The sequence below is a fragment of the Hyperoodon ampullatus genome (genome assembly GCF_949752795.1).
Source record: "Hyperoodon ampullatus genome assembly, chromosome: 3".
NCBI classification, from domain to species: domain Eukaryota; kingdom Metazoa; phylum Chordata; class Mammalia; order Artiodactyla; family Ziphiidae; genus Hyperoodon; species Hyperoodon ampullatus.
In genome coordinates, this window is record NC_136916.1 from 34,793,974 (window position 1) to 34,810,104 (window position 16,131).

Consider the following 16,131-nt stretch of genomic DNA (forward strand, 5'->3'; position numbering starts at 1 on the left):
TGTAGTTCATTTTCATCCATGTATAATATTCTACTTTATGACTAAACCATAATTTACTTATCTATTCTTCTGTCAATGGATAATTAGGTTGTTCCCCTCCCCCCATTTTTTGCTATCGTAATTAGTGCTATTATGAAAATTCCTGTACATGTTTCCTTGTTTGCAAGATTTACAAGTTTCTCTAAGATATATTTCTAAAAGTGGAATTGCTGTGTCTTGCAGTCACCTATTCTTCAAAGTGGTGTACCAATTAACAATTTACATCAACAGTTTATAAATGTTTCCACTGCTCCATCCCTACAACACAGGATGCTGCCAGATTTTAAGAATTCCACCATTCTAACTGCTATAAAACAATATCTCATGATTTTAAAATACATGCATTTCCTTGATTACTTTCACATCTAATGGATCTGCCACATTTTAGGTCACACTAGAAACATGTTTCTCCCTCCAACATCACACCTTCCTCTAAACCACATACTTCATCTTTTCTGAAAAGACCAAAAGAGATGTCAAGCCTTCTTAATTACTGCCACCACTCAAAATCCATAGTTACTGTTATCACTCAAAATCAGCTTCCTTCAAACTATCTTCATAGTCTTTGCAGAAATACCTTTCTTTTTGGAAAAAATTTTAAAAATTCTATTTAACCATTTACCCTCTCCCCCAAGACTATAATAAATATCTTCATAGCCAAATCTTTGTATACAATATTAATTATTTCCCTCTGAATCAATCCCTAAAGGTAGCACTTTTGGGTCAAAGGATATGATTATTTTTCAAGATATAATTATCTTTAAAACTTGATATACAATGCCAAGTTGTACTCCAATGGATGGTATCAATTTAGGGGTATAAGAGAGTATCTTGACAGTCAGTCGTCAGCTGGATAAAGCCAAATTTGGCCTTGTCAACAAGCCTATTGTGTGAATCATCAAGGATTGCTTCCCAAATTTCATTAAACCATTTACGGAAGTCAAATTATTTCCCCATTCTGTCATGCATTAAAAATACTAAGAAAAGAGGTCAAAGGTCTCACCATCAGCTTCTTAAACTTGACCTCTGCTTTATCCATTACCACCTACTCTTTCAGCTTCCTATATCTGACATTTGATCTCTCAGTGTCTTATGAGTTTAGCTAAATTCCAGGCTCTGGCCTCCCCAGTGCTGGCATGACAATTATACATATAATTATTCAACTCACAAGTGTGATTCCAATATCACTTGAAATGGAATATGACCTGTAGTATGTTTATTATTATGTGTAAGTTCTAAATACAACTGCTCACTTTTTCAACTGTCGTATCTGAAATAGGCTTGGTAGGGCCAAAAACAAATGGAAATGAGGAAACTGCAACAAGCCTATAAGCTGAGTTTATATGAGGTGGCTCAATGACAGGTGAGCCTGCCCCCGCCCGGCCAACCAGGTCTCAGTGGTTATTTCCTCCACGTTTAGACCTGGGGCAGCTGCAAAATGTCTAACAATAGCCAATATACAGTCCCTCTATGATGGGCACTCGACTCAAGACAATCTTATATTTCCATGTCTGAGCAATACTCACTGGACTTCCCATCTCCATGTCTTCCTGAAGCCTCACTGAAGCCCATTTATTTTAGTTGAGGTACAACCTGATGATCTGCTAGCAACTGCTCACTATGGTTTCTCCATGCATTGTCACATGCTTCAAAATCTTATTCCCTCCCAAGCCTTCTTTACTCTCACCAGCCGACCATGTTTTTTACTCTGTTGAGAGAGGTTACATTCTATATACCACTAACCATTTGAACATTTCACTGCATCCCTCATCTTTCCCCTTTCACTACCTCTTTTTCTCTCTGAAAAACAACTATTATCAAATTCTATTATACACACACACACACACACACACACACACTTTCCCTCTCTCTTTGCCGTGGCCCAACCACTCCTTCAAACCATTAACCCATGTCGCACCTTTCTTCAACTGAAAAACTTCAGCAAAAACTGTTTCAATTACCTCTTCCTTTATTTCCTCTGACAAGCTGGTCTCTATTTTATAAGTGCCATTTAAGAGTAAAAGAGGACTATCATATTTGGAGACGTAAGGGAAAAAAAATTCCCATCACATAATCATTTGTTCTCATATAATATCTAAAGTGGCAATAAGCTTATTAATAGTCAATTCTTAGGTTATGAAGCTGTATTAGTCTATCTATTCAAAAGAAGTTATGTAGTTTTAGCCAGTTACTCCAGTGAGTGAAAATGAGGATTCAACAGACAAATCTTAAAATAAGCATCTTACTAAAACATATGGTAACAATTCGATCTTAGGTAACAGACAAGAGGGCTCCAGCTATCCCATAACCTGCTCAGCTGCCTTAAGGACTAAAGGGATCAACAGCTTGTCGCATTTAAGTGCAACTGCAGTACACTGGTTGAAAAGTGTTGCTATTAGAGTGTGTATAAAAATGTAACGATAAAAAAGAATAATGCATATAAAACTAAAGAAATCCAGCCAAAGTTATAAGTAAGATTCAGGCTATAAACACTTTCATTTGAAAAAAAATGAACCAACTCTTTTGAATAAAAATGGGACAATAACAATTGATAACATTATCAAATCACAACTGACAACCAACCAGGTATAGTTGCGTTCACGGTGTTAATCAAATTTCTTAAGGGACAGAAAATTCCTGTGTCATTTAAACTGTTCTGCAAAACAAGAAGCAATGAAAATATCCCCTAATTTGTTATTTCTTCATGCAGCTAGTAGAAAGCTGATATCTAAATTCCACAAATATAAAATATACAAAAAACTATAGATCAGGCAAACTTACAAATACTATAAACACTTTACAGAAAAACTACTAGCAAATTGAATTCACTGCTCTATTAACATATTGAAATATACTCATCAAATAGTTTATTCCAGGAATACAAAGCTGGTTTGATATTAGGAAACGTGTTAATGTGATTCACATATAAGTGGGTCAAAAGAGAAAAACATGTATCACCTGAAAGATGTGGAAAACACGTGATAAATCTCAATATCTATCCACATTTAAAAAATTAACCTAGTAAACAGAAACAGGAGGATACTTTATTTTCATCATAAAGACTATCCAGATCAAATCTCATAGAAACACTAAAATGTTTACAGGAATTCCTATACTATAAAAGGAATAAGACACCACTCTTAAGCACTGTTCTAAGGGTTACAGCAAATATACTTAAACACAAGGGAAAAAGCTATAAATACTGTGAGAAGAGATTATCTCCAAGAGAAAAACATACAGGTTACAAAACAGGAGAGAAAGGGTGATTTTTTTTTAATTAAAAATATACTACTGAACTGTGCACTTAAAAATGGTTAAGAAGGTAAATGTTGTGTTATTACATTTTTATCACAATTTAAAAAAATATATACACAAATACAGATTAAAAAAGAAAAAGACTGGTGGTTATCCCTATGGTAAGAGATAATTCTTATTTAGCTTCCCTGGACTTTTCAAATATATCTCTATCATGACCCACATTATATTGAAAACCATCTTTTAAAAAGAACTTCTAAAAAAACATAACCCTTAGAATTCACATATAAGCCTTATGACCTCAAAATAAAGAAGACAAACTTATATAGTGAAGAAATAAAGAAAACACAAACATAGAATTGATCATGAGAAAGACAGTCTACCAGATTGAAAGAATCAGACTTTTTATGTGCCCGGCCAAGATGATTTACAAGTGAACTATTTCAAAACTTTCAAAGAAACGATGATTATCACATTCTATAGAAATTTCTCTAGAATAACAATGTCCACAATGGTAGCCACGAGCAACATGTGGTTACTGAGCACTTGACATGTGACTAGTGTATCTGATGAAGTAAACTTTTTTTTTTTTTTTGGCAGTACGCGGACCTTTCACTGTTGTGGCCTCTCCCGTTGTGGAGCACAGGCTCCGGACCCGCAGGCTCACCGGCCATGGCTCATGGGTCCAGCTGCTCCGCGGCATGTGTGATCTTTCCGGACCGGGGCACGAACCTGTGTCCCCTGCATCGGCAGGCGGACTCCCAACCACTGCGCCACCAGGGAAGCCCCGAAGTAAACTTTTTTTAATGTTATCTGATTCTAATCTATTTAAATAATGGCACACGGCTAATGGCTACCAATTGGACAGTGCAGCTCTAGAGGGTAGAAAAGATGGAAGCTTCCCATTTTGGAACTACCATGACACCAAGAAAATAATGTCAATTTTATTAATAATACAAGAAAAGTCTGGATGAAATACTAGAAAATTGAATCTAACAGTGCATGGAGAAAATATGAAAATGCTCAAGTATTGTCTTTTCTAGAAACACAAGGACATCTTAATAACCAGGAAATAAATATAATTCATGATATCAATTATATAGCAAGGAGAAAAGCTCTATAATCTTGTCTTCAGAGGCTGAGAATGTATCAATAAAAATTAACTATCTATTCCTGATTTTTAAAAAAACCCAAAACTTTCCTAGCATGATTAAGAGATATGAATCAATAGGCATCAGCAAACCTGAAACTAAAATCCTAGGAATATCTTCATTAAAGTCAGGAAGGAACAAGACAGAACAGCAGCTCTAACTATTATTTATCGTACTTTTACAGGCAATAAAAATAAAAAGAAATAAGATACATAACTCTTAGGAAACAGGAGAACAAATTCATTACATCTGCAAAGAAAACTTACTAAAATCAGTTGGAACTATTAATACTAAGAAATGACTAGTAAGGCTGCCGGTTATTTATTGATTAAAACAGTGTCTTTCCAAGTGGAAATGTTGATAGTAAGGTATATTTAAAAGAAATTCACTAGTAAGTGAATTTAAAGTATTACAAATGTACTACAAAGGCTTAAGAGTCACAAACCGTTGAGCTTTCCCTTGAAATAATCGAATCAAATCTGCTAGTAAAACCCTTCAATGGCTTCTGCCTCTTCAGTCACCCCACATGACTAAGGAGAACACATACACTCTCTCTCTCCATTTAATCCACACTGATTACCTATCAACCCAGCAACCAACCACGGCAAAACTAAAACCATTTCAGGAAAAGGCTAATTAATATTTATTATTTTCTTCATGTTGCAAAAAGAGGAATATCATGTTTCCTCTTAGAATATGCCCCTGAAATTTTTAAAGATTTAACCATATGGAAGAGATCTAAAAGTGTGTACGAATAGGCTAAAGATTTGGAATCCTAATTCAATTTCCCCTCACATTTTAATAGGAGCCTGTAGCAAACATTTATTTTTAGAGAAATTCTCAGTAGAGAACTGAACAAAAGACTATTGTGTGTTCAACACAGTAAGGTTTCTCTGGTCCCATCTATACCAACTTTTCAAACATCAGGTTGGAATTAAATGATTTTAAACTTTAAATTGACTATTTCCAGACCATAAAATCTAACCACACTTAGTCGGCGTAAGTATTCCAAGTGAGTTATAGCTGAGTTCAAGTGTGAAATCTGCATTTTTCAAGTGCCAATAAAGGAACTTTCCTTTAGACTTTGACTCTATACACTGACTTGTTCAAGAGTGCCATATAATGTTTTCATTTCCCTCTCCAACAAAAATTTTCATCTGCACCTGATAAATCTGACTTGGTATCGTTTCTGATGAAAAGCATATGGGTATCAGTCATATCACTCTACTATTTTCTTATTAAAATGAGAATTGTAACTTTTTCTCTAACTTAGGAAGAGTAAAAAAGAAGTTTACAGGCCTGCCTGATCACTATGAACATCGCTATGTCTTAATTTGAAATATGTGTCCTACCACAGGCCTGCTAAAATACAAAAGGAAACAAGAAATTATCTGTGATTAGTGGTGTGGTCATCTTAAAACATGTCCACAAATTCCTTGACATATCTCCCATCAAAGGTGGAGTTAGTTCCCTCTCTTTGATATGGACCAGTCTTAGCGACTCTCACTTCTTAATAAAGAGAAGGTGGCGGAAATGAGACTGAAGGCTTTAGAGGCTGGGTCATAAAAGTTGATACAGCTCCCTCCTGGCTCTCCCTATTGGGATGCTCACCTGCAGAACCCAGCCACCATGCTGTGAGAAAGCCAGGCGGCCACATGCTCCAGCCCCAGTTCCACTTCCAGAAAAGGTCCCAGCAGACAACCAGCATCAAACAGCAGACAAGTGAGTGAAAAGAGCCTTCACATAACTGTAGCGCCCAGGCTTTGAGCACTTCAACCGACACCATGTGGCACAGAGACAAGCTGTCCCACCAACCCATGTCCAAATTGCAGATTCATGAAAAATTTACAAGTGCCTTTGTTTTAAGCCACTAGGCTTTGGGTGGTTTATTATGCAGCAACAGATAACTGGAACATGAAGATTAATTCAACCACATTCAGCCACTCAACTTATTCTTTCCATTCACCCCCTGCCCAACCCCTGCCACAGGAAGACAAACCGGTTTTAAGTAAACAACAACAATGCTGACATAGAAACTTGACAGCTAGAATCCCAGCATTTGTTACCCTTGCTGGCAATTAGCTTTCTCTTGTTCTGTTTGCTTCTCACCTCTTAACATACAAGAATTCTTGGCCTTTTCCTCTGTCCTGCCTTAAACTTACTCCTAGCTTTGAAAGGTTGCTTTTATTAAACACCTGGCTTATGAAACTGCTACTACTGCTACATACGCTCCAGTTTTTTAATCAATAAACAAGTGAAATTTGCCTTACAAAAGGTAATTCTGACTCTCAGGCTAGTAACTAGTTCAAGATGTTCTGGAAGAGCCATTGAAATGGGTTCTCAACCCAACCAAGTAACCATATCAAAAATGTACTGTTCCTTCTAAGAAATACTAGGAAGGGAAATATCCTAATAACTAAAATAAGATTTTTCTCTAAAAAACACAAGCCTGAAAAGTTAAAGCCTGAGGGAACCTTGGAGATAATCTAGTTCAGGACTTTTTTCAACCAGTGGTATACTGATATAATCCAGGGAAGATTTTCATGACAAAAGTACTAAGAATTTGTATCTTACTCCATCCTCACTGAAATGTCAACATGCCATTATATAATGGCAATTTTAAACTTGAATTTTGTTTGTACTTTATTTTTACATTTGTATGCATGTATTTTACAAACAAGATGTACAAAATATGATTTTGTTTATATTTTACAGCTACAGCAATAAAATGTATCCATATAATGCTATTTAATGTTCTGTCCTTAAAGTTTAGAATATATGATAAATATAACAAAAGAAGCCCTGGGAGTCCATAAATAGTCTTCTAAGCAAAAGAAATTAAAGTAGCTGTTCTATTTTTACTATAAGAAATGTTGGTAAAAATTACTCTAGTCCAAATCATGTGGCAAAACTGAGGACCAGAAAGGTTATGCAGTTGGCCTGAGGCCACATAACTAGTTAGTGGCAAAACTATGACCAGAATTTTGGTATACTCATGTTCTCTAGTCAGGTATGGGGCTCCATTAGATTTGGATTAATAGAAGGAAAACAATTACTGTCTGCTTCAATTCAGAAGGTAAGTCAAAGTGGTTGGCTGGATTCCAACCCCTTCAATGTTACATTTATAATCATTCTGGAAGACTATCTTCCTCCTTAATGTAAAGAAACAGAACCTTAATGTAGGGGTCTCAGACAACACCAGGGCAATGTGGAGGAAATGTGGCTGACAGTGTGGACTGGCTATTCAAAAGCCATTCATAACCCCAATATCCCTTGCCTTAATTGTAGAGACTATAAGAGACTCAATCCTTGGCCTCCACTGCAGCTAGGGGTGATCATATGACAAAATTACAAAAAAATGAGGATGTATACATCGGTCACTAAGAGGGCATTTCTTCCCAAATAAAAACATCAGTGCTATGAGAAGGCCTTTGGCCCTTGTGCCCTCTTCCTGCCAGGAATGTTGATGTGATTCCTGGAGATGCAGGAGCCATCTTGGTTCCATGGGGACAAAAGCCACATGCTGAGGATTGCAAACAGGCAAAGAGAAGGAACCAGGAGAACCATCCCACCAGCCCTCAACTCTCTGTCCTCTATCTTAAACTTCCTACTGAGTGAAGTTTAAGACGATGCAGTTGGTTTTTTTATTACCTGCAGCTAAATACAATCCTAATTCTTAAATGAAATAAATCTGGCTTTTCTCCTTAATCCATTTTGTCCCAAAGTTGGGTGTCCATCTATGTTATTTTTTTAATCACTGAATTTGGTAAATGAATGTTTAATCACCTCCACCACCCTAGCTCGTACCACCACCCCAAAATGTTTTAAAAGATCAGTAAAAGAGAATGAGGCATGTCTCTTTTCTCCAAGACGAAGACAGTTTTAACTTGTAGTAGGTCTCCTGTAGCAGATGGCAGAGTTAAGGGCTGCCTTAGGAGGCAGATGAAAGAGAGATGGTTTCCCTACTTATAACCCAGCTGACCTCAGTCCTGAAAAGCAAATGGAAATCTAGAAACAGAAAGAAGGAAACCAGAACTATTGCATGTCAAGTTCCTAACCTCTACTGGGGAAAGAGCACAAACAATGAACCTTAACTGGAGGGGATATTATAAAAACCATGCACTCAACCCTTCATTCAATACCTTTTCTTTCACTTGAACATTGTGTTAAGAGATCTTCCACCTCACCTTCCATTTAAGAAACAAAATTAATTGAATCAAGAGAAATACAGTAATCCCAAGGAAGGCTTATAAACAAAACTAGGGTGTTTTCCATTCATCTTCCCATGTCCTTCCTGATAAAATATTTTTCTGGCTACGGAAGCTCGTAAAGTTATATCAATTGTTAAGGTTCAATAGCATTTTCCAAAGGGGTGAAAAGAATGGGTAACACTGATGAGAAGCTAGGAATTCTACTAATTTCATACCAAAAGAACAAAACAACAACAAAAAAGGAATGAAAAAATTTAAAAAAGAATGTATCTCAGCAAGGGAGCATCAGAATGCTTTGGCACATTTCCCGGACTAAAGTGGACAAAATCCAGCTGTTCTGTACCAGTAGTCTAGATCATTTCTCTAAAACACAAAAAGAATCCCCAGCCCAAGCAATCACCCAATAAATAGCTCTATAGCTGACAAGGACCCTAAGGGTTCAGAATGGGATACAACATTCCACAACACACTCAGGTTCCTGTGATGATCCAAGGGAAATTCCTTAAGCTAAGTCTTTAGGATTGCACTAAGGACCTTAAAATGTGAATTCTGCACACAAAGAGCAGAAGCCAAGCAAGTAATAAACATTATGGAGGTAAGGAGCAGTATTTATGGATATATAATATAAAGCAACATTCAACGGATAAAAAATATTGCGAGAAAATAGACCTTTACATCGGAATAGTTTCCGATAATTTAGAACCAGAAGTGTCTTATTCATCTAGACTGACTTTAATGTGAGCAGGAATTCTCCTTCTTGCTCCCAAACAAATGGAACCCCAGCTTAGGATAGAGCATTCACAGATTACTTTTTTTTTTAAGTAGAACTACCATAATTTACAGCAAGCTATTGCTGTGCATGCTAATTACTCAAGTGCACTAAGTTAAAGCCTAAGGACACTGGACAAAAATAAACAAACCAAAAATGAGATCAAAGTCATTTCCTTTGAAGACTTCACTTAGTTTGTGTGACAGGTAATCTCTCAGAATGGACTACAGATATAATACATAGCACCACCCTACCTAGCACATTTCCTGGAGGTACCTTCTCTAGATCTTCCAGTTCCCTTCCCATCAGAAGATACAGGTTTTCCAGGGTACAGCATGCCATGTGGGGGACCGGAGGAAGGTCATCTAACGGAGCTGAGAAGCCTAATGGCACCTAGGCAAAAAAATAAAATAAATAAAGGAAGATAAGTTAGAAGGCATTAAATGAAAAGATTAGTTAATACCTACAAAGTTACTTTATTCAAAAGTAAGATATAGTGCAGTCATGTTTCATGTAAACCTGAAACATGTAAATCTGAAATGGCATGATACAAAAGTAAGTCTCAGTTTATGAATAAATTCTGAAATAGTGAAACCTCTCAAATATTCAAAAATTGTCAAGAATTCCACATAATCATAAGCTTTATGGCTAAGTAATATAAATTCTGTTGTGACCCGGTAGCACCACATTAACTAACAAACAAAAATCCCCATAGCCCTTTGCTAGTATTTACATGAACCATGTCATACACCAGTTCTGGTGACCACTATGCTATTATTTCAATGTTCATTATTACTATTACTACTTAAAATTATAATAATATTATTAAAATGTCATGTCAATTATAATCTTATTATAATATCCTTTAAGCATTCAACAAGGGCTGGTGCTAGTGCTGAGTAAGACTTGAAAACGAGTAACTTTGGAAGAGCAGTTAGACGTAATAAACATGCCATGTAATGGCCAAACAACTGCTATTGATATTATATGCTACACTGTTCATCTGGAAGAGAGCATGCTGTGAAATATCAGGGACTCATGAGAAGACACAGCACACTCACATGCAAAGAATATGCTACAGGGATAAGAGATTTATGAACTCCCCCTACATCATATTTATTCTTATGGAGATACTGTCTCAAATGATTCAAGATATTGTCTCGAATTATTCAGTGATCTCCATATAAATGCAAGTGCCCTGAAAGCATTTCAACCAAGGAACCAACTTATCTTTGATACCGAAAGGCCCAAGGCACTGTGCCAGTGCTGTGAGGAGAATAAAACATCCAAGACATAACATGTACAAAGATAATTACCATTGCAAACCTAGAGTGAGTGACACAAAAGCAGTACAGGCAAGTAAATTAATGAAATCTCAGAGGAGGGAGAAGATAATGTGTTAGGGTAGACTTGAAACTTCATGAAAATGATGACCTTTCAGGCACCTGATACATTTAAATGTACATGTTCTGACTCAGTGACAACTCTATAGGGGAGCTCTAAAGATAGGGTGGAAGAAATTTAAAATATAAGGATCAAATTGGAAGAAACAGAATTATGCATAGACAGTATGATCATTCACTTAAAGCAAACTACAGATAAATTATAATTACTAAGACAATTTAGCAAGATGGCCACAGACCAATATACAAAACTTAATTAACTGTATGTCTATAAATCAGCAATAGAAAAAATATATATTTTTAAAACAGTAACTTTTACAATATCAACAAAATATAAGAGAGCTAGGAATTAGTAACAAAAGTGATTAAAGATTTTTATAGAGAAAATGATAAAACTTTATTAGAAAACATTTTAAATGACCTAAATAAGTGAAGAGCTATACCTAATACATTCATGGATAGAAAGATTCAGCATTGCAAAATGTTGACTAGTGCCATACATGTACCAAAGTCTCCACAGGACTTTTCATGGAACCTGACAAGATGACTGTAAAGTTTATAGAGAAGAGTAGAGAGTTAGGAATTAATGAGATACAAAGAAAAACAAGGTAGAGGAATTTGGCCTTTTAGATGTCAAAACATGTAGAAAAGAAGACAACACTGAATAGAGACAGTGACAGACAAACAGAAAAAATGAAGCCTGATAGTCCAGAAACAGACCAATGTACATGTGAAATTTGATTTATTACAGAATTGACAAAGCAGATTAGTGGGTAAAGATAGGATTATTCAATTAATGGTGCTGGAACAACTGGTGATTTGTATGCGGACAAAAATCAAATTGGATCCCTTCTTCATACCATATATAATACAAACACTGACTTAAACATTTAAACATGAAAGGCAAAACATTAAACTTTAGAAGAAAACAGAAAATTGTGCGTCTTCAGTGTAGTCGTAATTTTAATTTTCTTAATCAAGTAACAAAAAATAAAATCCATAATGGGAAAGACTGATGAATTCAACTACATTAAAATTAAGAACTACTGTCCACTGAAAGACACTAAATAAGAAGTGTGACAAGTCCCAAACTGAAGAAGGAATTTGCAAAACTTAAAAATGACAAGGAATTAGTATCCACAATACACAAAAGAATATACAAAATTAATATCCAGAATATATAAAAACCAATATTAAAAAGTATATATCGTACAATAGAAAATTATGCAAATGACCCAAAGAGATACCTTCATAAGAGAAAACAAGAATGACCAATAAACATGTTAAAAGAGTAATAAGGAAAATGTAAATTGAAACCATAACAAAACACCATATCATACCCATCTGATTAGCAAAAATTAAAAGCCTGAGAATACCAAATTTTGGTGAGGACATGGAATAACTGGCACTGTTAAACACTGCTGCTGGGAGTGTAGGTCAGAACTACTTTGGAAGACAATTTGGAATTATCCAGTTAAGCTGAAGACACACACAGGCAATTCCACTATGGGCACATTACCTTGAATTTTTTGCAAATATGCACAAGGAAGATGTACAAAAATATTCAATGTAGCATTGTTTCGATTAGCACAAAAGGAAAGCAGCCCAAATACATACTGAAAGGAAAATGGATTAATATTTCTATAATGAAATACAATGCAGCAGTGAACAATAAATGAACTACAGGAATAAGCATCAACATAAATTTACCTCACAATGTTAAGTTAAAAAGCAAACTGGAGAATAACTACAGTAAGATTCCATTTAAACAAAGTACACAAACAGGATATTCTTTAGTAATGCACACATAGGTTGTAAAACTATAGGGAAGGGGCTTCCGTGGTGGCGCAGTGGTTGCGAGTCCGCCTGCCGATGCAGGGGACATGGGTTCGTGCCCCGGTCCAGGAGGATCCCACATGCCGCGGAGCAGCTGGGCCCGTGAGCCATGGCCACTGAGCCTGCGTGTCCGGAGCCTGTGCTCCGCAACGGGAGAGGCCACAACAATGAGAGGCCACCGGACCGCAAAAAAAAAAAAAAAAAAAAAAACTATAGGGAAAAGCAACAGAAGGATGGAGCAGACAGACGAAAGGCGGTCCTCCTATGATCCCTGCCTCCTGGTGTTCACCTCCTTGTACAATCCCTTCCCCCTCAGTGTGAGCGGGGCCTGTGACTTGCTTCTCACCAAGGGAGTATGGCAAAGGTGATGGGATGTCACTCCCATGATGACCTCATGTCACACAAGACTCTGTCTTGCCAGTAAATTCACTGTACAGTCTCCTCTCGGGCCTGATGAAGTAAGCATCCAGGCTGGGAAAGTCCACATGACAGGAAACTGCACGCAGCCTCTAGGAGCTGACAGCAGCCAAAAGAATCTGGGGCCCTCAGTCTCCCAGTTACAAGGATGTGAATTCTGCCAACAACCTAAGGAAGTCTGGAAGCAGATACTTCCCCAGCTGAGCCTCCAGATGAGAATACAACTCAGTCAACATTCTCATTGCAGCTTTGTGAGACCCTAAGCAGGACTAGATAAGCTGTGCTCAGACTCCTAACCCACAGAAACTGTGAGATGAGAGAGCAGAAGCAAGAGAACTACTATTCTTCAGCCTCTGGAAGGAAAACCACATTCACAGAAAGATAGACAAAATGAAAAGGCAGAGAACTTTGTACCAGATGAAGGAACAAGATAAAACCCCAGAGAAACAACTAAATGAAGTGGAGATAGGCAACCTTCCAGAAAAAGAATTCAGAATAATGATAGTGAGTGTGATCCAGGACCTCAGAAAAAAAATGGAGGCAAAGATCGAGAAGATGCAAGAAATGTTTAAGTAAGACCTAGAAGAATTAAAGAACAAAGAGAGATGAACAATACAATAACTGAAATGAAAAATACACAAGAAGGAATCAATAGCAGAATAACCGAGGTGGAAGAACAGATAAGTGACCTGGAAAACAGAATGGTGGAATTCACTGCTGTGGAACACAATAAAGAAAAAAGAATGAAAAGAACTGAAGACAGCCTAAGAGACCTCTGGGAAAACATTAAATGGAACAACGTTCACATTATCGGGGTCCCAGAAGGAGAAGAGACAGAGAAAGGACCCGAGAAAATATTTGAAGAGATTATAGTCGAAAACTTCCCTAACATGGAAAAGCAAATAGCCACCCAAGTCCAGGGAGCGCAGAGACTCCCAGGCAGGATAAACCCAAGGAGAAACATGCCGAGACACATAGTAATCAAACTGGCAAAAATTAAACACACAGAAAAATTACTGAAAGCAACAAGGGAAAAATGACAAATAGCGTACAAGGGAACTCTGTAAGGTTAACAGCTGATTTCTCAGCAGAAACTCTACGAGCCAGAAGGGAGTGCGATGACATATTTAAAGTGACGAAAGGGAAGAACCTACAACCAAGATTACTCTACCCGGCAAGGATCTCATTCAGATTTGATGGAGAAATCAAAAGCTTTACAGACAAGCAAAAGCTAAGAGAATTCAGCACCATCAAACCAGCTCTACAACAAATGCTAAAGCGACTTCTCTAAGTGGGAAAAACAACAGAAAAAAGGACCTACAAAAACAAACCCATAACAATTAAGAAAATGGTCATAGGAACATACATATCGATGATTACCTTAAACGTGAACGGATTAAATGCTCCAAACAAAAGACACAGGCTTGCTGAATGTATACAAAAACAAGACCCATATATATGCTGTCTACAAGAGACCCACTTCAGACCTAGGGACACATACAGACTGAAAGTGAGGGGATGGAAAAAGATATCCCATGCAAAAGGAAATCAAAAGAAAGCTGGAGTAGCAATACTCATATCAGATAAAATAGACTTTAAAATAAAGAATGTTACAAGAGACAGGGAAGCACACTACATAATGATCAAGGGATCAATCCAAGAAGAAGATATAACAATTATAAATATATATGCACCCATCATAGGAGCACTTCAATACATAAGGCAACTGCTAACAGCTATAAAAGAGGAAATCAACAGGAACATAATAGTGGGGGACTTTAACACCTCACTTACACCAATGGACGGATCATCCAAACAGGAAATTAATAAGGAAACACAAGCTTTAAATGACACAACAGGCCAGATAGATTTAATTGATATTTATAGGACGTTCCATCCAAAAACAGCAGATTACACTTTCTTCTCAAGTGCACACGGAACAATCTCCAGGATATATCACACCTTGGGTTACAAATCAAGCCTCAATAAATTTTAAAAAATTGAGATCATATCAACCATCTTTTCTGATGACAACACTTTGAGATTAGAAATCAATTACGGGGAAAAAACGTAAAAAACACAAACACATGGAGGCTAAACAATATGTTACTAAATAACCAAGAGATCACTGAAGAAATCAAAGAGGAAATCAAAAAATACCTAGAGACAAATGAAAATGAAAACACGATGATCCAAAACCTATGGAATGCAGCAAAAGCAGTTCTAAAAGGGAAGTTTACAGCAATACAAGCCTACCTCAAGAAACAAGAAAAATCTCAAATAAACAATCTAACCTTACACCTAAAGGAACTAGAGAAAGAAGAGGAAACAAAACCCAAAGTGAGCAGAAGGAAAGAAATCATAAAGATCAGAGCAGATGTAAATGAAATAGAAACAAAGAAAACAATAGCAAAGATCAATAAAACTAAAAGCTGGTTCTTTGAGAAGATAAACAAAATTGATAAACCATTAGCCAGACTCATCAAGAAAAAAGGAGAGGACTCAAATCAATAAAATTAGAAATGAAAAAGGAGAAGTTACAACAGACACTACAGAAATACAAAGCATCCTAAGAGACTACTACGGGCAACTGTATGCCAATAAAATGGACAACCTGGAAGAAATGGACAAATTCTTAGAAAGCTATAACCTTCAAAGTCTGAACCAGAAAGAAATAGAAAATATGAACAGACCAATCACAAGCAATGAAATTGAAACTGTGATTAAAAATCTTCCAACAAACAAATGTCCAGGACCAGATGGCTTCACAGGTGAATTCTATCAAACGCTTAGAGACGATCTAACACCCATCCTTCTCAAACTCTTCCAAAAAATTGCAGAGGAAGGAACACTCCCAAACTCATTCTAGGAGGCCACCATCACCCTGATACCAAAACCAGACAAAGATACTACAAAAAAAGAAAATTACAGACCAATATCACTGATGAATATAGATGCAAAACTTCTCAACAAAATACGAGCGGACAGAATGCAACAACACATTAAAAGGATCATACACCACGATCAAGTGGGATTTATCCCAGGGCGCA

At 36.7% G+C, this 16,131-nt stretch overlaps 1 protein-coding gene across 2 annotated transcripts in view; it reads right to left on the reverse strand.

Moving 5' to 3' along the window:
- EFL1 (elongation factor like GTPase 1) overlaps window positions 1-16,131 on the reverse strand; it is a gene marked incomplete at its 5' end in the record, with an annotated part of 127,099 nt that overhangs the window by 69,716 nt on the left and 41,252 nt on the right. For both annotated transcript variants that reach the window (XM_079701277.1, XM_079701276.1), the window contains one exon: window positions 9,680-9,818. In XM_079701277.1, coding sequence (XP_079557403.1) covers window positions 9,680-9,818 — 139 coding nt within the window. The remainder of the gene's footprint in view (window positions 1-9,679; window positions 9,819-16,131) is intronic.